The sequence below is a fragment of the Mauremys reevesii genome, linkage group 4 (assembly GCF_016161935.1).
Source record: "Mauremys reevesii isolate NIE-2019 linkage group 4, ASM1616193v1, whole genome shotgun sequence".
Taxonomy (NCBI): domain Eukaryota; kingdom Metazoa; phylum Chordata; order Testudines; family Geoemydidae; genus Mauremys; species Mauremys reevesii.
The window spans coordinates 142,275,397-142,298,866 of record NC_052626.1 but is presented as its reverse complement, the minus strand read 5'-3'; the positions used below and the strand labels follow the sequence as shown (position 1 = coordinate 142,298,866).

At 59.6% G+C, this 23,470-nt stretch overlaps 2 protein-coding genes across 5 annotated transcripts in view; both read right to left on the bottom strand.

The window, feature by feature from the left end:
* Positions 1-1,928: 1,928 nt before the first annotated feature.
* GPX2 (glutathione peroxidase 2) lies at positions 1,929-6,879 on the bottom strand. Its single transcript, XM_039537239.1, has 3 exons — positions 6,752-6,879; positions 3,979-4,308; positions 1,929-2,530 (listed from the first exon to the last, which is right to left on the bottom strand). The coding sequence occupies exons 2-3, from the start codon at positions 4,198-4,200 to the stop codon at positions 2,180-2,182; spliced, it is 573 nt and encodes a 190-aa protein (XP_039393173.1). The 5' UTR covers positions 4,201-4,308; positions 6,752-6,879; the 3' UTR covers positions 1,929-2,179.
* The window catches only part of RAB15 (RAB15, member RAS oncogene family), a 29,355-nt gene continuing 10,168 nt past the window's right edge, over positions 4,284-23,470 (bottom strand). Inside the window, exons 2-8 of one of the 4 annotated variants that reach the window (XM_039537238.1) lie at positions 20,354-20,414; positions 19,013-19,073; positions 17,970-18,047; positions 15,800-15,889; positions 15,453-15,518; positions 4,437-4,512; positions 4,284-4,308 (exon numbers count right to left, since the gene is read on the bottom strand). In XM_039537238.1, coding sequence (XP_039393172.1) covers positions 4,456-4,512; positions 15,453-15,518; positions 15,800-15,889; positions 17,970-18,047; positions 19,013-19,073; positions 20,354-20,414 — 413 coding nt within the window. In that variant the 3' untranslated portion in view covers positions 4,284-4,308; positions 4,437-4,455. Of the gene's footprint in view, positions 4,309-4,436; positions 4,513-9,078; positions 12,235-15,452; positions 15,519-15,799; positions 15,890-17,969; positions 18,048-19,012; positions 19,074-20,353; positions 20,415-23,470 lie in introns of those variants that run through there. The other 3 variants (XR_005598028.1, XR_005598027.1, XM_039537237.1) reach the window with 3 other exon arrangements.

The following is a 23,470-nucleotide window of genomic DNA, read 5'->3' as shown; positions in this document are numbered from 1 at the left end:
TCCAGGACGGTACGGAGGAGTCTCAAGAAGCATCACACACACACCCCCTGTTACAGCTGGGGCAACAAGCAGGAAAGTGACTTGTCAAAGGTCACCCAGCAGCAGCACCAGGGATTGCCTGGAGAGGGGTCAGAAGAGTGACCAAGGAGGCTCTGAGGACTGCGGGAGATCGGGTGGGCTAGTTTCTCCAGGAGGAATCATAGAATGTCAGGATTGGAAGGGACCTCAGGAGGTATCTAGTCCAACCCCCTGCTCAAAGCAGGGCCAATCCTCAGACAGGTTTTTGCCCCAGATCCCTAAATGGCCCCCTCAAGGATTGAGCTCACTGCCCTGGGTTTAGCAGGCCAATGATCACACTTGGTGCTGCACGTACACAGGAAGCAGCAAAGGGGAAACTGAGGAGGTGGGAGCAGGCTGTCACTGCAGCAGAGGGGGTAGAGAACCCAGATTCTGAGTCCTAGCCCAGCACGCTAGCCCCTAGACCACACCACAGGCAGGGAGGGGGAGGGGGGGGCTAGGGCAGACCTACCCCCTGCAAAGCACCATGGGGTCATGGCCGCAGGGACACGGGCAGGAATCTGCCCCTCAGTCTCTCTCTAGCCTCAGGTGGCATCGCTGTGTCGGTCACGCCCGGGGCAGCTCCCTCCCAGCAATGGGCTCAGGCTCTCGGCAGCCTCAGGCAGCGTCAGTCTCACTCGGGGCGTGTTTCTGAGGCTCTGCACACCCAGTGGGGCTGGGGCTGTAATTCTGCCTTGACCCGCAGCAAGGAACAAATCCCTGGGCTGGGGTGGGCGAAGGGGGCCCGGCAATAGGCTCATTCTGACACAGGCAGTTCCAGCATCCCAGAGCAGGCCAAATGGGCCCCACGGATGGCAGAGCCGCTCACTGATGCGCCTGTGAGGGCGTGTGGCATGGGGAAGTAGGTGCTCCTGGAAGGCAGGTCCTCAGCTGTCGCTGTGGGGGGGGGGGGTGCCCTACCAGATAGGAGGCTGGCAGAGGAATGAAAGCCCATGGGAGGGGGTAACTTCCTGGTCTCTTCCAGTGTGGGGGGGTGGGGGGAGAAGGCAGACACACTTCCCCTCACAGAGGTCATTGCTGCAGTGCTTTCTGTGGGGGGTCAGGAAGCAGTTGGAGGCAGCGGGGCTGACACCCCCACCCCAGCCACTTGTCAGGGGGCTTCCTGGATTGAGGCACGGCACCCCCACCTGGCCTGATGCTTTGCAGAGGGGCTGGGTTTGCTGTCGGGGATGCCCCCCCCCGCCCCGCCCCGCAGCTGGGGCTGCTCCTGAGGCATGGCAGAAGGGCGGGTTACCATGGGGCTCGGCCCCCAGCCGGGCTTTTTCCTGGGCATTGCAGAGGGGTGGGTTACCATGGGGCATGGGCCCCAGCTGGGCTGTTCCCAGGGCGTTGCAGAGGGGCAGGCTGCTGTGGGGCACGGCCCCAGCTGGGCTGTTCCCAGGGCGTTGCAGAGGGGCAGGCTGCCGTGGGGCACGGCCCCAGCTGGGCTGAGATCTTTGCCGTCCCTAGGCCCCTGCTCACAAAGAGCTGTGAACCTGCTTTGCCACGAGGGGCACCTGCCCTCGCAGCCATTTTAATGGGTGAGGCCCCTTTAGGCAGGAGGAATATTGACACTCACGCCCTGCCAGCCCTGGTGACGGGCAGCCCTCTGCCCAGCTCGCTGCCCTGGGCACCTGCCACTCTGTGCCAGGCTCCCTCCAGCACAGCCCCCATGGGCGTTCAGGCTCTGCCAGTCCCCCCCACATCCGCCACCCCTGCAGCAGCAAGGGCTCAGGGCCCTCTGCCAACACGGCCTTGCTGGCTCCTCTCGTCACCCGGGCAGGCTGGGCCTCCCTGCTCTGGCCAGTGGGAGGCAGCCGACGCTGTTGTCCTAGCGCCAGGCTTTGCAATTGGTGGGGGCAGGGGTACAAAATACACAGAGACCCGGCTCCCTTCAGGCCTGTTTATTGGACCAGGCGGGGCCCGGTGCCCAGAGGGCCGAGCGTTCAGTGCCTTTACCCCCTTCGGGCCCCCTCCCCGTGCGGTTTAGAAGGGGGCCGTCACCTGGTAAAGCGCTGACGCCGGCCGCCGCGGGCTGAGACTTAGGGGGTGGCCGCTGCTCCGCTGGGCGCTGTGCCCCTCCAGCAGGGGGCGCTGCAGCCGGGCTCCCCTGCCCGCCCCCCTATTTGGCTAGCTTGAGGAGGCGCTGGATGTCGGGCTCGATGGCAATGGTCTGGAACTTGGGGCTGTAGCGTTTGAAGGGCTCCCCCTCGGGCCCCACCAGGAACTTCTCGAAGTTCCAGGAGAGGTCGTCGCGCCGCACCGGGCTCCACACGACGAACTTGGGGTCGCCCATGAAGGCGGAGGGCTCGTCGGCCGGGGCGGGCAGGTGGGCCTTCAGGTAGGCGAAGACGGGGTGCACGTCCTGCCCGTTCACCTGGCATTTCTGGAAGAGGGTGAAGTTGGGCTCGAAGCCGGCCCCGGGCCGCACGTACTTCAGGCTGTTGAGGATCTCCTCGTTGGTGCAGTTCTCCTGCCGGGGAGAGGACAGGGCGTGTCGGGCTGCAGAGCAATGGCATCCAGGGATGGTCCGGAGCCCAGCCCTGTCCCCCCGCCTCCCGCTGCTCCTTAGTGACTCATGGATGGTCCCAGCCCCCACCACGCTGGCCCGGCCTGTTCTGCCACTCCGTCATTTATTTGCCTACCCACAAGCACACTGTGAGGAATTCAGGGTGTGACCGAGCTACCCCCCCTCCCTCCCGTTGTGTCCTGAGCTGCATAGACCCCCCGCTGAGATCGGGGTGGGGGCATTGTCCTGGCACTGCTTCGACCCTGGTGGAGATCACCTTCCCCCCCCCCCTCGCACAGACCCAGCGCGAGCGCTAGTCCCTGCCCCAGGGAGCCCACAGTCTGAATAGACAAGACAGGCAAAGGGGAAACTGAGGCACAGGGCAGGGAAGTGACTTGCCGAAGGTCACCCAGTAGAGCTGTGGCAGGGCTGGGAAGAGAACCCAGGCGTCCGGTGTCCCTGTTCGTTGACCTCCCCGTTGGGCCACCATGTGGGAGCAGGGGAAATGTCCTGAGCAGCAGCTAGATTGTACGGTCCCAGCAGCAAAGAAGGTTCCTACCCTGGCCCCTGGAAGGGACCCAGCCACCCTGCTCCATCTCTAGCTGCTCTCACACTGGTCTGGTTGTGGGTGCAGCCTGGGCCCTGCCCGTCAGGCTGCAGCCAGATGAGATACTCGCACGCTGGGGCCCGTCTCCGCCACCTCTAGGGTGGAGCTGCTCCAATGCCCCCCTCTGGGCAGTGCTCAGGCTGCCACTGAGGGGTCACCAAAGAGGCTTTACATGGGCAGGAGGGCACCTTGCCAGGACAGCAGGAGACAGGCTGGGAAGAGGGAGCCCAGCCTGGGGCAGGAGCATGCAAAACACACGCTCCATTCAGCACAGACCCACCTGGGCCGTTGGGTCTTACAGGTGCAGCTGCGGCCAGCATCGGCTAGTTCAGTCATACGTGCCTGTGCCTTGCAGGGTGGCACTGGCAGCAGAGTCAAAGGGCAGGGTGCTCCCGCCCCACACCCTGGTGCAAGGCAGAGCGTCATGGGCGTAAGCGACAGGGTGGTGGGCAGCCGATCCCTTGGGTCACTGCCTGGCTTTGGAACTGATCTCTGGGCTGGACCCATGTCGCCGTGCTGCTGCGTGGCCATCCCAGAGGGGCAGTGCCCCCCCCTGCAATTCCTACCCCAGCAACTGCTCTGACCCTACCCCACATGCCCAGGCGAGACGCCATAGGAGGAACTGGGGCTGCCCACGTCTCTTGTTCCCAGCCCCTGGCTGGCGGGAGCTCTCCAAGCACCGAGCCAGCACCCGCTGCATGCTCAGCACGCTGGAGGGGGATGATCCTGCAGGGCCTGCAGCCTCCAGGGCTCTTTGGTGAGGCAGAGGACATGGGGTGAGGGTTTGTGTGCAGGAGCCACATACCTGGTAGCCAAACTGGTTGCAAGGGAAGCCCAGCACGACCAGCCGCCGCGGGTACCGGGCCTGCAGCTGGTTGAGCTGGGTGTAATCCCGCACCGTGGTGCCTCAGAGGGATGCCACGTTCTCAATCAAAACCACCCGGCCCCGGAAGTTGTTGAAATCCACCTTCTCCCCGTGGATGTCGGTGGCGCTCAGGTCGTAGAAGGACTTGGCGATGTGAGCCATGGCTGCAGCCGCACAGTGAGCCTTGCCTGCTGGCAGGCGCTGGCTTAAGGCTCGCCCCACGCCCCACGTGATCGGCGGCTCCAAAGGTCTCTCCGTTCTTGGCACCGCCTGGAAGGAAAGCAGAGCGCTCACCTGTCAGTGAGCCAGCTCTTTCCGGCCGCAGAACAAAGCGGCAGGTCAGGCCTGCACAGGTCTCGTTGCAAAGCGGCTAGCGCAGGAAGGGAATTCAGGCCAACCTGATACTCCGGCTAGTTCTCAGTAATTCAAGTCGGTCAGCTCCTCTAGCAGAGACATTGCCCTGGGGGGATGCAACTGAGAGGGAAGAATCAGACAGTGACTGGTAGGATGTGCCTTCCACTGGCCCCTAGACATCCCAAGATCAGGGCCCTGTTGTGCCAGGTGCTGCACAGTCACACGCTGAGAGACAGATCCTGCCCCAGCTAAGATCAGGGCCCTGTTGGGCTGGGCACTGCACAGACAGCAAGAGACAGGCCTGGTTCAGCATCCCTAGCCACAAGTGTTCAAAAAAAATCAGGAGATTTGTTTAAAACTTCTTGAGATTTAAAACATAACAAGCCAACATTTGGGTTCCCTTTTCTTTTTTCTTCTTCTATCTGAGTACGTGGAAAATTTTCTGACACCAATTTTCCATCAGAAAAAGGGAATCTGACAAAATGAAAACATTCTGCACACAAGGGTAACTGTGACCGGGAGTGACGCACTCAGATACTGTGTGAACAGGGGCCTGGCAAGGAAGTGGATAGATGGGGCTTGTGCCGGGCTTGCATCTGGATGAGGTCTTCAGAGGGCCTTAAATGACAGACGGGGGCTGCTGCACACTGAAAACTCAGCGGGTGTCCGTGCAATGAGCTGCCCAAAGCCCAGCGGGGGGAGGGGAGGGCTCCACTCAGACAGGGTAGAGGGGTTGGCTTTAAATTTCATCCGGGACAATTTGATTCCAATGGCCACAGGGGAGAAAGGAAGTCCGAGCACAAATGCACTTTTCCACTGAGATGTGCGCACTCTGGCTGGGCGAGGCAGAGCCCCCCGGGGGAAACGGACTGTATGTTCCTGGGCTATAGCAATGAGCATATGAAATGCTTTTCATCTGTCGCTCTCAAAGCAGGGCAGTATCATTACCCCTAGGGGGAAACTGAGGCAGGGCCTTACCCAGCAGGCCAGTGACGGAGCTGGGGTTAGAACCAGGGCTCCTGGGGCCCAGCCCAGTGTTCTAGCTACTCACTACGCTGCCTCCTAGCGGTAAACAGAGCCCCACCCCCCAACCCCCTTTTATTAATAATCCTCTTGGGGGCAGGGTGGCCCCATCCTTGCCGGAGCCCCACTCGTGTGTGTGTGTGAGTGTGTGTGTGTGTGTGTGTGTGTGTGTCCCTCCATCCACGCTGGCTGGGCTCAGCACCCACAGCAGGTTCTGAGGCTGGCTGGCATCTCACCGCCCTGGGAACCGTACCCGACACTCACGGCCCGGGCCGTTGAGGGGTTTCCAAGGCAGCGGCTCTCAGAGGCACCTGAGCAGGCTCCTGCCCACAGCGGATCAGTTAGCTGCAGGCAGCGCCCATAGGAAATAGCTGGGTAGGAAATTGGTGGGGGCAGGGCAAGGCAGGGCCTGCAACTCTAGACAGCTCGGTCCTGCCACCTCCAGGCCTCAGTTTCCCCTCCGCCCACTGTCTATGGAGGCTGTGAGCTCTTAGGGGCAGGGCCCGTCTCTCACTGGGTGTCTGTGCACGGCCCCACTCCCAGTATCGATGTGCTCCTGGAACAGTAGTGGGGGTATTTATGGTAAATGGGGCAGGATGTAATTGTTTATAACAGCCCCCCCCCCGACCTCCTAGCGTCTTCTGGACTCCTCCAGCCGTGCGGCACAGTCGCAGAGAGCCCGGCCACCCCAGTGTGGGGCCATTACTGGACACTCGGCCCATCTACTGTGGGCTTCATGCAGTCCCCTTGCTGCCCCCGGCCCAGCAGTGCGCAGATGGCACAGCCTCATGGCAGAAGGCAGAGATTAGATGAGACTAGACAGCATGGGAGCTGGGCACGCCCCCCCGGCACACTCCCCTCCATGCCCCTCTCCTCAGCCCCTCATCAAGTGTCCATGCGTCCGACTTCTTCTAGCGCCAGGGCTCAGATGGGGGGAAAAGAGCTGGGGACCCTTCCCAGAGCCACCCACCGACTGAGCCAGTTGACATTAGCCAATGCAGCTGATCAAAACGTGAGCGGGTTTCCTCGGGGCTCTCCCTGTGGGGCTGGAATAGGGCCACGTTCAGCTGACTGGGGAGAGCATATAACCCTTCTCCCAGGTGGTGTTGGCAGCAACAGGACAGGGTCAGTATCTAAGGGTTCCTCTTCACAATACAAAACTGAACCGGCTCAAATCCCACCCCCTGATCTGGGAAAACTTAACAGGGGCCTTTGCCTCAGTTTCCCACCTCCTGGTGTGAAAGTCCAAACAAACATCCCTTTAACACACCGCTCCCTTCTAACTCTGCGTCACCCCATGCACCCCAAGCAACACCCCCCTCACTGCTACCGTCACCTCTGCAACTGGCTCACTGCTGCTGCAAGCTCTGCCGCGGTCAGCCCTGCCGCTGTTCACACTTGCTGCTCGCTGCTACTTCCACGATGCCGTGTTCCGAGATCCCCCAGCTCTCGGTGATTTCACTGGCTAGCCAGGAATCTCTGCACTGCTGCCCTTTCGTCGCCTCTCCCTGCAACGCCGCCCCCACACTATGACTAAGCCAGAGCCCCTACACTTACTCATCAGGGATTTCAGCTCTACCCATCACTGCACAGAAACGAGGACTCTCCCTCGAGCCCAATCAGCTCTGTCTTTAAGCACTGGAAAGGGGAGGGTCAAATTGCAGCTCGGGTTATGTCTACACTACAGTGGAACACCTGGGGCGGGTTTGTGCCTGTTGACTCAGGCTAAGTGGGTGCAGTGTAGCTGCAGGTGGTGCCTACGCCTGGCTCCCGGGTGCTCTCACATACACGCTGTAGGAGACCCAGGTTCAAGGCTTGCGTGGGAGCCAAAATTCCAGCTCAGGCCTCAGTTTCAGCACAAGTGACTGTCCCTGGACGGGTCCTCAGCCCCTCTGACACCCCACCCTCAAGGAAAGGGAACACCCTGGGGTGCCTGCCCCGCACCCCCAAAAGGGAACGCCCCCCAGGTGCTCAGCCCCTCCCGCCCCAGGCGAAAGCAGCTGGAATTACTGACAGTGGGATCCGATTGCCAGCACACCAGGCCCTCGTGCAGCTGCCTGGAACCAGAGCCGCCCCTGGGGCAGCGGAGAAACCAGAGCCCAGGCTGACGAGGGTTTGACGTCCAGCTTTATCTTTTCCTGGCTGCTGCCCGTGCCCACAGACAGCTGCCCCAGGCCAGTGCAGTCAGAGAACAGTGCCAGGCTGTGGTCACCATCTGTAGCATCCAAGCCCGGGCTCAGTCCCACCCGGCTTTGCCCCGGCCGTGGGGGAGGGAGGCGTACATAGCAGAACATAAGAACGGCCGTACCGGGTCAGATCAAAGGTCCATCTAGCCCAGTATCCTGTCTACCGACAGTGGCCAATGCCAGGTGCCCCAGAGGGAGTGAACCTAACAGGCAATGATCAAGTGATCTCTCTCCTGCCATCCATCTCCATCCTCTGACAAACAGTCTAGGGACACCATCCTTACCCATCCTGGCTAACAGCCATTTATGGACTTAACCACCATGAATTTATCCAGTTCTCTTTTAAACATTGTTCTAGTCCCAGCCTTCACAACCTCCTCAGGCAAGGAGTTCCACAAGTTGACTGTGCGCTGCGTGAAGAAGAACTTCCTTTTATTGGTTTTAAACCTGCTGCCTGTTAATTTAATTTGGTGACCCCTAGTTCTTGTATTATGGGAATAAGTAAATAACTTTTCCTTATCCACTTTCTCAACATCACTCATGATTTTATATACCTCTATCATATCCCCCCTTAGTCTTCTCTTTTCCAAGCTGAAGAGTCCTAGCCTCTTTAATCTTTCCTCGTATGGGACCCTCTCTAAACCCCTAAGCATTTTAGTTGCCCTTCTCTGAACCTTTTCTAGTGCCAGTATATCTTTTTTGAGGTGAGGAGACCACATCTGTACACAGTATTCGAGATGTGGGCGTACCATGGATTTGTATAAGGGCAATAATATATTCTCAGTCTTATTCTCTATCCCCTTTTTAATGATTCCTAACAGCCTGTTTGCTTTTTTGACCGCCTCTGCACACTGCGTGGACATCTTCAGAGAACTGTCCACAATGACTCCAAGATCTTTTTCCTGACTCGTTGTAGCTAAATTAGCCCCCATCATATTGTATGTATAGTTGGGGTTATGTTTTCCAATGTGCATTACTTTACATTTATCCACATTAAATTTCATTGCCCAGTCACTTAGTTTTGTGAGATCTTTTTTGAAGTTCTTCACGATCTGGGGGAAAGGCTCTAAGCCTGCTCCAGGCCAGACTCCTGTCAGCGTTCCCGACCCCCTGCACTGCCAGTGAGAACAGACAGCTCCCAGCTACTGCAGAACCATGGCAGCTCCGTGTCCCCGCCCTCCCTGTCCATCTGCCAGCTGGGCACAGGTTGCCAAGGTACAGCTCACTGCACCGCCTCACAGGTCAGCTGCTGTGCTCCAGGGCACCCCAGGGCCAGGACAGACGTGCATAGCAGGCCTGCATTGCCCACCCAGCTCGAGAGAGCAGGTGGTGCCAGCGAGAGGCAGCAGCAATATCTGACCATCCATGCGCCCACCCAGGCCAGACCCTCAAACTCACTGCAGTCCCATTTCGCCTCTCAGGGCCCCGTCTCCAGGTGATGAGATCCCAGAGAGAAGGAACGAGGCAGCCCCCTCACCGGTTTGAAATCACCTTTATTTTGTAAACATTTGTGTCTAAAATAATGAACTCCAGGAATAGGTCACACGAGGCCCCCCCGGGCGGGCAGAGGGCACCGCGGGTGGAACGGACACACACAGCCGAGGACTCACGGGGGGCAGCTTTGTGTTTTCAAACAGGACCTCAGGACGGGATGAGCAGACAGTCGCTGCTGGAGACAAAGAGGCAAAGATCCATGGCTAACATGGGGCAGGCAGGACACCCGGCTCATGTACCGGAGGAAGCCTGGTCCACTAGCAATGGAGGAGTTGGGGCCAGGAGCTGGGAGCATTTCTCTAGGAAACTGACCGCCCATAGCGCAATCTTACCGCCACCCGGCATCCGGGAACTCACGGCGCTCTGCACCGAGCCAGCTCTGCAACCATCGCCTCTCGGTCCAGCGCCAGCAACAGGATCTCCCCAGGCGGTGCCTAAGAGAAGCAGGCCCACCGCCCTGCAGAGCCACGGCTTCCTGCGGGGGGCCGTCAGTGCTGCCTTCGCGGACACGTGGAGCCCCCCAGAAGCCATGCAGCGAGGGGAGGGCGAGCTGGAGTCTAACGACCTCCGGCAGCAGCAGTTCCTAGCTCGCTTCAGAGCGCAGCATCTGCGCCTTGGGGCTGAGTGTGGAAATACCCGGGCGGATTCCTAGAGCCCTGCTGGACGGGGTGAGCCCAGCGGGAAGGATCGGACGGGTGCCTCTCCCCCTCCCACAGCAGCACGATCCGCCCCCGTCCGCTGCCCATTGGCAGGGGCACCGAGAGCCTTCGCCCGCAGCGTTCTCCTCTTCGCAGCGCCCCGCGAGTCCCTGCGTCCCCCTTGTTGCAGACGAGGGCTCCGGGGCATCTCACCAGCAGCGAGGGTCCCAGGGAGGGGCGTGAGAGCTGAGCCGATCGCATCCCAGCCCTCAGCGCCTGCTTTCCTGCAGGGCTCCTGAGCCTGCGCTGCTGCTGCCCATGTCCCGGCTGGGTTTGAAGGTGAGCGCCCCCTTGTGGTGGGACAATAGGCAGCGCTCTCCCGGGCCTGCCCTTCCCAGCGCCACAGCCGACCAGGGATGGTGGGGGAGGGCCATAGCCAAGGCCCCTGATTAGCCCAGCAGGGCATGTGGAAGACACTCAGTCCTGCCCATACATCTGACACCACCTTCGGTGTAGCGGGTAACCGCCAGCACTGGCACCGAAAGGGTTAATCCTTGCAAAGTGAGACCCCACCCCACCCCCATCTCTCCCGATGCTCCCACCATCCCCTGCTCCTCGGACCCCAGAAGGGGAAGGGGTGGGAAATGAAGAGCAGGATTAAACACGTCCCGGGGGGCGGAGGGGGCGCAAACCCATTTCCCGGCTGGTTATGTGGTGTCTGCCGGCTCCGAAGAGCCTCCTAAGAAATGGACAGAGGGGCAGAGCGCAAAGCAAGGAGGGTCCGTCTGCCAGCCGGGCCCTGGCTGGCAAGGAGCAGCGCCAGCAGGGATGTGCCTCACCGCTCAGCTCCCAGTGGCACGGACAGGGCAGCCCCCGTTTCACGGCCCTGCGTGTAAATGCAGGTCACCCTGGAAGCTCCTGGAGGCGGGCTGGGAACTGGACTCAGAACCATGCAGTGCAGAGACTGGACTGGAGACGCTCTCACACCCCCTGGCTGGGCCAGGCCCAGTCCCACAGGGGAAGATGGCGGATCAGCCCCGAGAGCCTGGGAAGGTGCCAAGGGCAGCAGGCCTCTGGCAGGAGCCAGGAACAGGAGGGGTCGAGCCAGCACTGGTTCTAGATCCCTGCCACGTTCCGGATGGCTAGCGGGGCGGGCGATAAACAGGTGGCAGACAGCTCCTCCGGGATCCAGCCAACTGGATCCATGGCCTGAGTGACTCGTGACGTGACTCTCCTCGGCCAGTCCAGCGCAGAGGAAGGCCGCGGTGTACGTCCTCCCAAGGGGTTCACCTCTACCCAGGCCTGTGGGGGACACGGCCGAACCGACCTCCGGAGATTGTTAGCCCCCCTGGCCAGGCGTGAGCAGACTGGCTGCCCCCACGGTCCCAGGGTCTGGCATCTGGCTGCCTCCCAGAGGAGCCAAGGGACATCTTCCACTAGCCGCCAGAGCTCTTGGGAGTCTCCGGGCAGCACAGCAGTGACCCCATTAGGGCCCAGGATGGCCTCAGAGCCCGTGTTGGCACTGAGCGGCCGCGGGGAGCCCAGCAGCCAGCCGCAAGGCCCCTACCCCCAGCTCGGGCACCTAGAGGAGTGGCCCCATTGGCAGAGGCACTGGCCAGCCGCAGCTCCCGCCGAGAGCCGGAAGGGATCAGCCCCTTGGGACGGCCAGCCACTTCCCTGGGGCTCCCGGAGTCCTGCCTGGGCACCAGACTGCAGGCAGCCGAGCGGGTGGGGAGAGTTTAGCTGAGGTTATTGCTCCCAGGCAGCCCCAGAGCCACCCACCGCACGGACAGGCGTCTGCGGCAGCGCTGCTCCCAGCCGGGAGCCTTCAGGGCAGGTGGCACCGGGGACACTGGCAGAAGGAGGCCGAGTGTTTGAGACAGCCAGAGCCACACATGCACAAAGCCCCTCTATGAAGCCACATTCGTGGACGCCCCACCTGCAGAAGGGCACGTTGGCAGTGGAAGTTTCTCTGCTCAGGTTACTGTGGGCCAGGCCCGGCACTGCCTGCCCAGCCGCCTCACTCCTTGCAGCGAAGCGGAGTCCTTGTGAGCACAAGGAAGCAATCCCTGGATAGCACAGCCAGAGCTGAAGTCCAGCCGGCCGCACGCGAGACTGATCCTGCTCCGGTTGCGGGGAGTGGGGGGACCACAAATGCACCAGGATGGGCAGAGTGACACCGGGACATCTGGCACACACAGCACGTCGGGAGGAACTATGGAGCACGGCAGACCCAGGGGACAGCAAAGGAGACACACCGGGGAGCCCGAGCAGAGTCCAGCAGCGCAGGGAGCGGAGCAGGCCGGCGGCAGGGTAGGGGACCCGGGCAGCAGAGAGGCCCTTCAGCACCAGCAGGCTTTGGGGGAGTTCTCCGCCCCCTCGGGTTTGCACTCGTCCTCCTCCAGCTCGGCCAAGTTCAGTTCGTCCACCGCATACGAGCGCAGCCCATCCAGCTCCTTCCTGTGAGCCTGCAGGACCAGCTCCGTCAGCCGGGTGAAGGACTGCGGGGGAGAGCCCAGCGTTAGGCACCCTGGCCAGGCTGGCAGCACCCCCAACCCTGCCCTCCTCCAGCCCATGCTGCTGTAAGGCGCCAGCCAGTAAGGCTGCAGGCACCTGGGGGAGGCTGCAGGCACCTGGGGGATTCAGATGCTGGTCTCCCCGTCTTCCCTCAGGGATCCCCTCCCTCCCCATTGTCCGTCACGCCCTCCAGCTGGCTCTTGGTGCTGTTGTGATGCAAACAATGGAGAGTTCCTGACATTCACCATTGTGTTCTCCTTTCATCCCACTCTTCCTAGCTAGACCCCCCTTCCTGCCCCTCCACCCATCCCATCCGGGCTCTGACCAGGGAACGCTGGCAGAACTCACTCCATGCTATCTACAGGGTGAGTCATAAGACAGCTCAGAGGCCTGGAAAACAAGGCAATACCCTGACTTATCAATGATTCCATCACTGGTTGGTGAACGCGGGAGCGAAGCAGCCGATGACCCGGCCAAAGCTGAAAGATCAGGAACTCAGGTTGGCCTGACAGTTGAGGACATTGACGCCCTATCAAGGGAAACGTTGGCTGAAATTAATGGTCGAAAGATGACAGATCCGCTGACTGATATCAGAGCATCTCGGAAAATCACATCCTCGACCGCGAGATTGTGGACAGGAATGAAAATCAAGAGAGATGAGACCACGATATATCCACTTTGCAAGACGTGCCGGGAGCAGACGTTAATACCTGCCCATGCTTTGGACTGTAGTATAAACTCTGGCGAGCCGAGCATAACAGTATAATACAAGGCAGGCCAAAAAAGCCTTTGAAGAGCAATTAGCAAAAGACACAAAAACTTAACAGTAAATTGTTTTTAAGTACAGCAGCAGCAGGAAGCCTGACAAACTGTCAGTGGGGCCACTGGACGATCCAGGTGCTAAAGGAGCACTCAAGGAAGACAAGGTAATTGCGGAGAAGTTAAATGAATTCTTTGCATTGGTCTTCATGGCTCAGGATGTGAGGGAGATTCCCACACCTGAGCCATTCTTTTTAGGTGACAAATCTGAGAAACCATCCCAGCTTGAGGTGTCATTAGAGGAAGTTTTGGAATAAAATGATAAACTAACCAGTAATGAGTCGCCAGGACCAGATGGCATTCACCCAAGAGTTCTGAAGAAACTCAGATATGAAATTGCAGAACTACTAAGTGTGGTATGTGACCTATCACTTAAATCAGCCTCTGTTCCAGATGACTGGAAGGTAGTTAATGTAACAGCGATTTGTAAAAAGGCCTACAGACGCAATCACAGCAATTACAGATTGGTAAACCTAACCTCAGTATCAGACAAATTGTTTGAAACTCTAGTAAAGAACAAAATTATCAGACACAGAGATGAACACGATTTGTTGGGGAAGAGTCAACACGGCTTTTGTAAAGGAAAATCACGCCTCACCAATCTATTAGGGTTCTTTGAGGGAGGCAACACGCATGGGGACAAGGGGGATCCAGTGGATATAGTGTACTTGGACTTTGACCAAGGTTCCTCACCAAAGGATCTTAAGCAAAGTAAGCAGTCATGGGATAAGAGGGAAGGTCCTCTCATGGATCAGTAACTGGTTAAAAGATAGGAAGCAAAAGGTAGGAATAAATGGTCATTTTCAGAATGGAGAGAGGTAAAAAGTGGGGTCCCCCAAGGACCCGTACTGGGATCTGTGCTGTTCAACGTATTCATAAATGATCTAGTAAAGGGAGTAAACAGGGAGGTGGCAAAGTTTGCAGATGATACAAAAATACTCAACAAAGAGTCCTGTGGCACCTTATAGACTAACAGACGTATTGGAGCATGAGCTTGCGTGGGTGAACACCCACTTCGTTGGATGCGTACTCAAGATGCAATACTCAAGATAGTTAAGTTCAAAGCCGATTATGAAGAGTTACAGAAGGAGCTCACAAAACTGGGTGACTGGGCAACAAAACTGCAGATGAAATTTGATGTTGATAAATGCAAAGTAATGCACATTGGAAAACAGAATCCCAACGATACATACACAATGATGGGATGTAAATTAGCTGTTACCGCTCGCGAAAGACCTTGGAGTCATTGTCTAAAAATAATCCACCCAATGCGCAGCAGCAGTCAAAAGAGTTAGCAATGATAGGAACCATTAGGAAAGGGATAGATGATAAGACAGACAATATCATAATGTCACTGTATAAATCCAGGGTACGCCCACACCTGCAATACTGCGTGCAGTTCTGGTCGCCCCATCTCAAAAACATATATTAGAAATGGAAACAGTGCAGAGAAGGGCAACAAAAATGATTAGGAGTATGGAGCAGCTTCTGTAGGAGGAGAGATTAAAAAGACTGGGACTGTTCAGCTTAGAAAAGAGACGACTAAGGGGGGATATGACAGAGGCCTATCAAATCATGAGTGGGATGGAGAAAGTGAATAAGGAAGCGTTATTTACTCCTTCACAGAACACAAGAAGAACCAGAGGCACCCAATGAAATGAATAGGCAGCAGGTTTAAACCAAACAAAAGGAAGTTCTTCTTCACACAACGCACAGTCAGCCTGTGGAACTCACTGCCCAGGGATGTTGTCAAGGCCAAAAGCGTAACCGGGTTCAAAAAAGAACGAGAGAAGTTCATGGAAGTTATGTCCATCAATGGCTTTTAGCCAAGATGGTCTGGGATGCAACTGCACGCTCTGGGTGTCCCTAAACCTCTGACTGCCAGACGCTGGGACTGGACGACTGGGGGTGGATCACTCGATAATTGCCCTGTCCTGTTCATTCCCTCTGAAGCACCAGGCACCAGCCACTGTTGGAAGACAGGACACTGGGTGCGACGGACCATTGGTCTGACCCAGGATGGCCGTTCTGATGTTCTTCTCATTGTAAGGAAAGTGAGGCTATTTAGGGCTGGACACCTTGGATCAAGCTGTTACCAAGGCCCTTGTACACGTTGACAAATTCATTCCAGATTCCTGGCCTGAGATAACAATCATGGAACAAGACAACAATAACTCTGGGACAAGAGCCGGTTTCTGACCCGGGCCAAAGCAGAACTCCTGGGAGACTGGTGGGGCCGGTTGAGTGATCAGCTCGAAATCCAGTCTGGAGAGAGCAGGGGAAGCCACCGGCTCTGGGTTCTTTTTCAAGGTTTGCCCGTCTGATGGCAAGGAAAGGAACCTGCCCCCCACCCCCCCATCTCAGAACACCACTGGGCTCTCACCTCCTTAATGTTGAAGTTGGTGCAGGCACTTGTTTCGTAGAAGTCCATCCCGTACTCCTTAGCCAGCTGCAAGGCAAGAGAGTCCCTCAGACCGTCACCGAGCGGGGCACCGACTGCCAGCCTCAGCACAGCGGAGACAAGTCCACCCTCCCCCTCCAGACACGCACGCTCACTCCTGAGTGCTGGGAGCACGCGGGCAGCTGGAGGCCGACCAGGGGGTAGGGTGGGGCCGGGAAGACAGAGTATGTGGGGCGTGGCCCCCACAAAGAGCAAGGGCATGGGCACCAGGGGGCATGGGCACCCGTTGAGGGGAGCAGGACATGCTCTGCGGTGTGAGGCCCGCTCACCTGCAGGCCTTGTTCCCTGCCCACTTGTCTCTTCTGCTCCTCGTCCGCTTTGTTCCCGATGAGGATCTTCTGGACACCGTCCGGCGCATACTGGGCGGGGGAGGGAAGACTCGTTAGCCCATCCCAGCATGCACTGGGGCACTGTCCAGCCCTCCCATAGCTCCGCCACACAACCCCAGGGCTCCCAGCATGCACTGGGGCACTGTCCAGCCCTCCCATAGCTCCGCCACACAACCCCAGGGCTCCCAGCATGCACTGGGGCACTGTCCAGCCCTCCCATAGCTCCGCCACACAACCCCAGGGCTCCCAGCATGCACTGCGGCACTGTCTAGCCCTCCCATAGCTCCGCCACACAACCCTAGGACTCCCAGAATGCACTGGGGCACTGACTAGCGCCCCCCAGCACCGCCACACCACAGAGAACAACCCCAGGGCTCCCAGCCACCCCCTGCAACCCCCAACCCCACCGCAGGGACCGACCCCAGGCTCCCAGCATGCACTGGTGCACTGCCCAGTGCCGCTGCCTCCCTCCAGCCACACCACACAACCCTAGGACTCCCAGCATGCACTGGGACACTGCCCAGTGCCGCTGCATCCTCCAGCCCCACCACACCACAGGGACCGACCCCCGGCCCCCAGCATGCCCTGGGGCACTGCCCAGTGCCGCTGCCTCCCTCCAGCCCCACCACACCGCAGGGACCAACCCCAGGCTCCCAGCATGCACTGGGGCACTGCCCAGTGCCGCTGCCTCCCTCCAGCCCTACCACACCGCAGGGACCGACCCCAGACTCCCAGCATGCACTGGGGCACTGCCCAGTGCCGCTGCCTCCCTCCAGCTGCCTCCCGGGGGCCCAGCTAAGATCCGTTGAAGGGGCCGGACCCAGAGGGCGGCGCTCAGCACCGTCCAACAGCTGAGCCCTTTCAAGGGGTTTCCACTGGACACCCAGGATCACCCGTTGCTCACGATGGCTTGGACACGGTGGCTCAACCCCCAGTAGCATATGCTGGCAGCGACGCCCATACGGCAGGGCACAGGCTGGGCAGCAGGCCTGCCCCGAGCCCCTGGCCTGCTGCAGGGAGGCATTTCAAGGGGTCAGGTCTTCAATCAACAGCCCTGGCTGCTGCACGGGGGCCTGTTCTGGATGCCCTGTGGCGGAGTTACTGCCCCGGGGCTACTGGCACAGCACAGGTGCCCTGCACCCGATCCCCGGGGGGAGTGCCTGAGCTGTTCCCACTGGGTGACGAGGCAGCTGCTCTACATGACCCATTGCCACAGGCCCCACAGTTCCCATAGGGCTGATTTGTACCCTGCACCCACGTCCAGCCACATGTGCCCTGCTGCTCACTGCTCTCACAAGCCTGCCTTGCACATCGGCTGCAACCCACGGCATGGGCCACGTGCCATCGGCAATCTGTGCTGCACGCTGCCCACTCCCCGCCCCTGCACATCCACTGCACACACTGGCAGAGCCCGCTGCTGCCCATCCCCCCTGCTGCAGGCCATCGCCAACCCACTCCACGCACTGGCAGAGCCCCGTGCCCCTGCTGCCCACTCACTGCCATGGCAGATCCACTCCACGCACTGGCAGAGCCCCGTGCCCCTGCTGCCCACTCACTGCCAGTGCAGATCCACTCCACGCACTGGCAGAGCCCCGTGCCCCTGCTGCCCACTCACTGCCAGTGCAGATCCACTCCACGCACTGGCAGAGCCCCGTGCCCCTGCTGCCCACTCCCTGCCATTGCAGATCCACTCCATGCACTGGCAGAGCCCCATGCCCCTGCTGCCCACTCACTGCCATTGCAGATCCACTCCACGCACTGGCAGAGCCCCATGCCCCTGCTGCCCCCTCCCCCCGCTGCAGACTTGTTCACTGCCCCAGAGGTCAGGGTCCCTTCCAGCAGAGCCTGTTTGGCAGCCAGACTCCAGCTGTTAGTTTCCCAGAGGCTCGACAGTCTGTTCGCTCCAAGCTTATTCCGAGCTCTGTCACTGCCCTGCTGGGGGCCTTGCCATGTCTCGCTGCTCAGGGCTCAGCCCCCAACACAGGCTGCCTGCTCAGCCTGGGCCCATCCAGACCAGGCCACTGCCTCAGGCAGCAGGGACCCCCTCCCCACATGCACTCAGGAGCCAGAGGCCACCAGGGAAGACAAGTGGCTCTGAGCCCACTCCCACCTCGTCCACGTCGCTGGCCCATTTCATGATGTGCTGGTAGGAGCGCTCGCTGCTGATGTCGTAGACCAAGAATATCCCCTGCAATGAGACCCAGCGCACAGGGGATGGGGTGGGGGAGCAGGACAGTCTTACCCACAGTGCACTGGGGCAGAGAAGAGGCCAACCTCCCTCATACCACGTGATCCTATGCACCTGCCCTCCAGGAGGCACCGGGGCGTGGGCAGGGACCCCCAGTCCCCGGGAGGCACTGGGGCGTGGGCAGGGACCCCCGGTTCCCAGGAGGCACCAGGGCATGGGCAGGGACCCCCAGTCCCCAGGAGGCACTGGGGCGTGGGCAGGGACCCCTGGTGTCTGGCCCTCTGGGAGGCACCGGGGGCCAGGTCAGCTGAGCACACCTATCTAACCTACAGTCACTCCACCATCCCAGTGACAAGCCCAGGTGGCCTCCTAGGACAGGCCACAGTTAGCCTTAAGGGAACCCAGTGTGGCCTAGGGGTAGGGTCTGGGACTCCGGACACCTGAGTTCCATCCCCAGCTCTGCCAGCATCCTGCCGGGTGACCCTGGGTAGATCCCTTCCCCATCCCTGTGCCTCAGTGTCTCCTCCCACCCTTTGGGGGCGCTCCTGGCTCGGAGGGATGGGGAGGACCCTGCCCCAGCCCCATCGCCTAGCCCTGGGTGCAGAAACCTGGAAGGGCAGTGATTCTCACAAGCCCGCTCTCGGTGGCACCCTGAGAACCCCATGTGCACAGTGCCATTTGCCCACCCGACTACCCAGCCTCTCCCTCGGTCTCTGGCAGAGCAGATCTTGTCCTCGGCTCTTGGGCAGTGAAAGGCGGGAGCCCAAACGCTGGCCTGGAATGGTGCCCGAGGGACAGCAGGAATCTGCCAGGTCGCGTGACCCACTGAGCAGCAGGTCTTACAGGTCCCACTCTGTGCCAGGCCTACAGGGGACGGAGTCGGATCCAGCCCCCGTTACGGGGCCTAGAGAGACGTGTGCTGCCCACCCCCAGTATCTCCCTCATATTCAGGGCGGCGCCATTACCTGGGCTCGTCTGTAGTACTGCTTCGTTATCGTCTGGTACCGCTCCTGGCCCGCCGTGTCCCTGCAGCAGAGCAGAGGTCATGTCAGTTGCGGGCGTTCCCTGGGCGCCATGACCCCCGACGGGGATACCGCGCCTCCTACTGCCGCAGGGCAGGAGCAAGAGCCACAGAGCAAACAGCACCGGGGCTGGGGGAGCAGCTGCAAACCCATGGTGGGCACAAGCCGTGGGGCAAGTGACTTGTAGAGTATCAGTGGTCATTGGTGCCAAATGGAGCCAGAGGGTCTCGATGGGCACACACAGCAGGGCTCATCCCAGACACCCCAAACACACACACTCTCCACCTTCGATGGCAGAGGATGACCCTATCTGAGCGCTCTGTCACAGTGCCATTAGCTGCTGTGTCACCTGGCTACCCGGCGGGGGGGTGGGCAGTGCCAGGATGGACATGGGACAGCTGTGGCCACTTCCGCCTCTGCCAGGGAGCGCTGCAGCCAGCAGCTCCCATCTCTGGCTCTGTCCTTCCCCGGCCCCTCTCTGTGAACTGGCAGGGCCTGTCGGCAGGAGGGCGGGGAGGCCTGCGACCCCAGTGCTCTACAGAGACAGCCCAGAGAGTGCCCTGGGACCGGATTGCTGCCCTCCAGCTGGCTGGTACGCTGGGGCCTGCAGCTTGGAGCCAGGCCCTTTAAAGCAGCTGCATGGGCACTGCAGGCTGAGGCCAATGGCCCACCCAGTTTTGCAGCCTGCTTCCAGCACTGGCCAGCAGCAGGAGGGTGTGCGGCCCATGGACAAGCATGCAGCAGCCGGTCTGTGGCGGTGGAGTTTTCCTAGCCCCAGCTGCAGTAGTCCATCTGCGGCCCCCACTGCCCAAAGGAGAGACTTCTGCCTACGGTGGCACCTTCGGTCCCAGAGCAGTTCACACGCTACATACACAACATCCATCACCACTGCAATGCTGCCACCTCTGCGGAGGGACATGGCAGCTGAAGAACTGAGCACAGCGTCACTACAGGAGAGCCTAGGGTGGGAAGCGAACTGGAATGCTGCAACTGATGGAGACTGGGCAGCGGGATTTAGGGAGACACACCCGCGATGGAATTGGACCAGGAAACCCAGACCAACGCGCCTGCTCTTGCAGAGATTGCCAGGGTATCTTTAACCACCCCAGGGGCACTGGGAGAGAAGAGCACCCCCTACTGCCTGCCACCCCTCGCTGCAGCAGCCACATGTTCTGTAGAGGTCTTGGGCCAGCAGGATCTCAGCTGGTGAGCTTCAGCAGGGTCCCGGCCCTGGATCACGCATCCTTGCCCAACACCCCTCCGGCCCTCAGCTTCGGCACTCACCAGATCTGTATTCGCACTTTGATACCATCCACGTCTATGGTCTTCATCTTGAAGTCGACCCCTGGGGAGAGGGGCGAGAAGAGAGGCCTTATGGGGAGCGGCGCTGCCTTGCTGCTAGCACGCGCTTTGCAGGAGCCGCGGCACGGGACGTGCATGGCACGGGGAGGCGTCCCAGCCAATTGGCAGCCACGCCCTCTCGGCACGTGGGTGTGGCACGGAGAGCAGAGACTTCCACTGGCCTATGCGTCCCACGTCACTGGGGCTGGGCTAGACTGGACACTGAATTGGGAAGTTCTACCCAGCCTCTCGCCCCTCCCACCCCGTGCATTCCCCTACCCAGGGCACGGAGGGCTAGAAAGGTGCCTTGGTATAACTGGAGTCAGTGGGAGCCACACCTGCTGGACACAGCCCAGTGTCTCCTCTCCAGCTCACGGCCAGTCCGGGATACCGGGGCCAGGGCCAGGGCATGCACAGGAGAGCGGACCAGGTTCCGCTCAGCTCCAGCAGCGCATTCCCCTTGGGGGCAGCATGTGCAGTGGTTAGAGGAGGGCAGGGGGATGCAGGTCTTGTGACGCCCTGGACTTGAGCTCACTCCTTGCCCAGCCACTTCCCACGGGTCCCCATGCCCCTGAGCCACACAATCCCACAATCCCCTCTGGCACCTGTGCACCCCGCATCGCCAGGACTCCAACCCCCAGCGCCCGCAGCCCCCCAGGATCTCTTGGATTTCAGCCAGGAGTTCACAAACCACCCCCCACTATTGGGAGACCTGGATGGGCGTTAGAGGAGGATTCTGGGATGCGGGTGGGACAGGCTCCAGTGCACTGCATGCTGGTTCTGTGCTGCAGAGGGGCAGCCGTCTGGGTAAGCCCGGGCCCCGGCCTCAGCCCGGCTGCTCTCCACACTAGGCGACAGCAGGTCGGCGTTCTGGAGTCGCTGGCACAGGCAGGCTTAGAGCGCTTCTTCACAGGGCCCACCTGCCGCCCGGACCCTCCTCTGGGCTTTGAGTTTGCAGCTCTCCATAAACGGGCTGCAGGAATTCAGCGACGGAGGGGAGCATCACCTGCTCAACTCGGCCAGCCCCCGGCTCTCTGAAGTTAGCATTCCAAGCAAGGCTAGTCGATGAGGCATGGTCCCGGCCACACGCGTCTCCTCAGCACTTCCTAGCCCACTTATTCAGAGAGGGAGAGAGGCTCAGGTCGGTCTCTGTGCGGTGGCTGTACAGCGCCCACCACAACGGGGGTCCAACAGTAACAACCACCTCTGACACTGTGCTGAAAGCATCATGGCGACATTGGTTGTGCGAAGGGGGCCACGCCCAGCTCAGACATGAGCTACCTGCTGCCAGCAGCGGCTCTCCACAAAGCTGCTTCGAGAGAGGGGATTGTGGAGAATCACCTCTGTGCTCGGGGTGATGTCTATCGGGAATCCCCCAGCCAGATCAGCTCAGGTTTTCCAGAAAACCCCTCTACCTCAGCTCCAGATCTGACCCGCCCATTACAAGGCAGATAGGACCCTCGGGATTTTTAAGTGGACGCAACGTTAGGCTTATAACAAACCCTGCTGCAGGTTTTGCAGCAGATAGCGTGGCCACACAACCCATTAAAACCAGAATACTTCAAAAGACATGAAGGGTGCAGAGTCAAGCTCTCAAGAGGCAGGAATTACCTAGACCACCTCAGCCGTGTCCCCTTCTCCATAAGCAGCATTATGACACACACAATCACAAGCTGGTTTCTGGCCGAGTTTGAACCCAGAACTTTCGCCTCCGCAGCACAAGCGACTAATGTCTGTGCTAAAAAAGTAGCAGGTTCCCCCCACCTGTGCTAACTGGTGGCTATGCAGACTTATCTCTGTGGGCCAGCCACCAGCACGTCACGCAACTCCCGCTTTGCCAGTGGGCTACACACAGCAGTGGCATATGGGGAATCAGAATTCCTTTCTTCTGGGCCTGCGGTGGGGCCTAGCAATCAGAGCCGTGGCTCCTAACAGCATAGCCAAGCACATAGGTTGGGCAGGTGCTTTCTGAGAGGCAGTGCAGCTGAGACTCTGGTCCTATTTCCAGTTTTGCCAGAAGTGACCTTATGCAAATGTAAGTCACCCGGAAGACATGGGAGGATGCGATTTGCCTGCCTCTGAACGTCAGGATATGAAGCCTACTAATGAGGGCTGTGAAATGCACAGGGCAGCAGAAGAGGGGCTCAAACTCATGACGTCCTGGCTCAGAGTCCAGTGGAACTTCTCTAGGCTAGAGGGTATGTTGATGCAGGAGACAGGCAGGCCGGCTGGCTGGCCCAGGCAGCTCATACAGGGTTGGGAGCATGCTCCATGCAGCTGGGGTAGGCAGAGTGTTAACAGCAAGCACAAGCTCTCCTGTGTGCAAGTGGCAGTTCCCACGGCCCAGCGCCAGGGCCAGATCTGGACAGAGTGTCCCAGAGAAGGCAAAGAGCCCCTCTGATCCCAGGACTCTAAAAGATTTCGGGTCCCGGCTCCAAACCTGGGACGTGCTAAAACCAGGAAGAGTTGGGAAATAATTTAGACACCGGTCACGCCCCGTCTTCCTTCCTAGCTTTGTTCTCAGGTAAGGCTGCACCCTTCGTGCGGAGACTTTCCAGTAAAATCCAGCCTGCAGCGCACACCTAGCCTCGGCCCAAACGGGAACAGCTTTGCAAAGCGTTAAGCAACTCATTACCCTCTGTCTTCATGGGAAGTGCTTGGACAGGCACCTAGGAAACCGGACCCCTGTCAGTGTCTGGGCGTGTTACATTCACAGCACACACGGAGAAGTTAGAGCCTCTTGCTGAAACGTGACATGACCGTATTCCGTAGACTCCCGAACGGTAACGCACAGAGCCGCCCACAATGCAGGCTGCTCCCTAGAGCAGAGCGGCCCATCTGCCTCACCTGGACTAGCCTAGCTTCTTCCAGGCTGAGGCTGACCCCCTTAGCCAGTAAGCAGGACCAGGAAACACCCCAACTCTTAAAGCGATAGCTTGCACTTCTAACCCTGCCCTCGACACACCACAGTTTGGAGACAAAATAAACTGATCAACAGGTTATTTGTTCTGTTGGAAATTCAGTGTCTTTAGTTCCCTCTGGGGTTGTTTCCCTCCACAC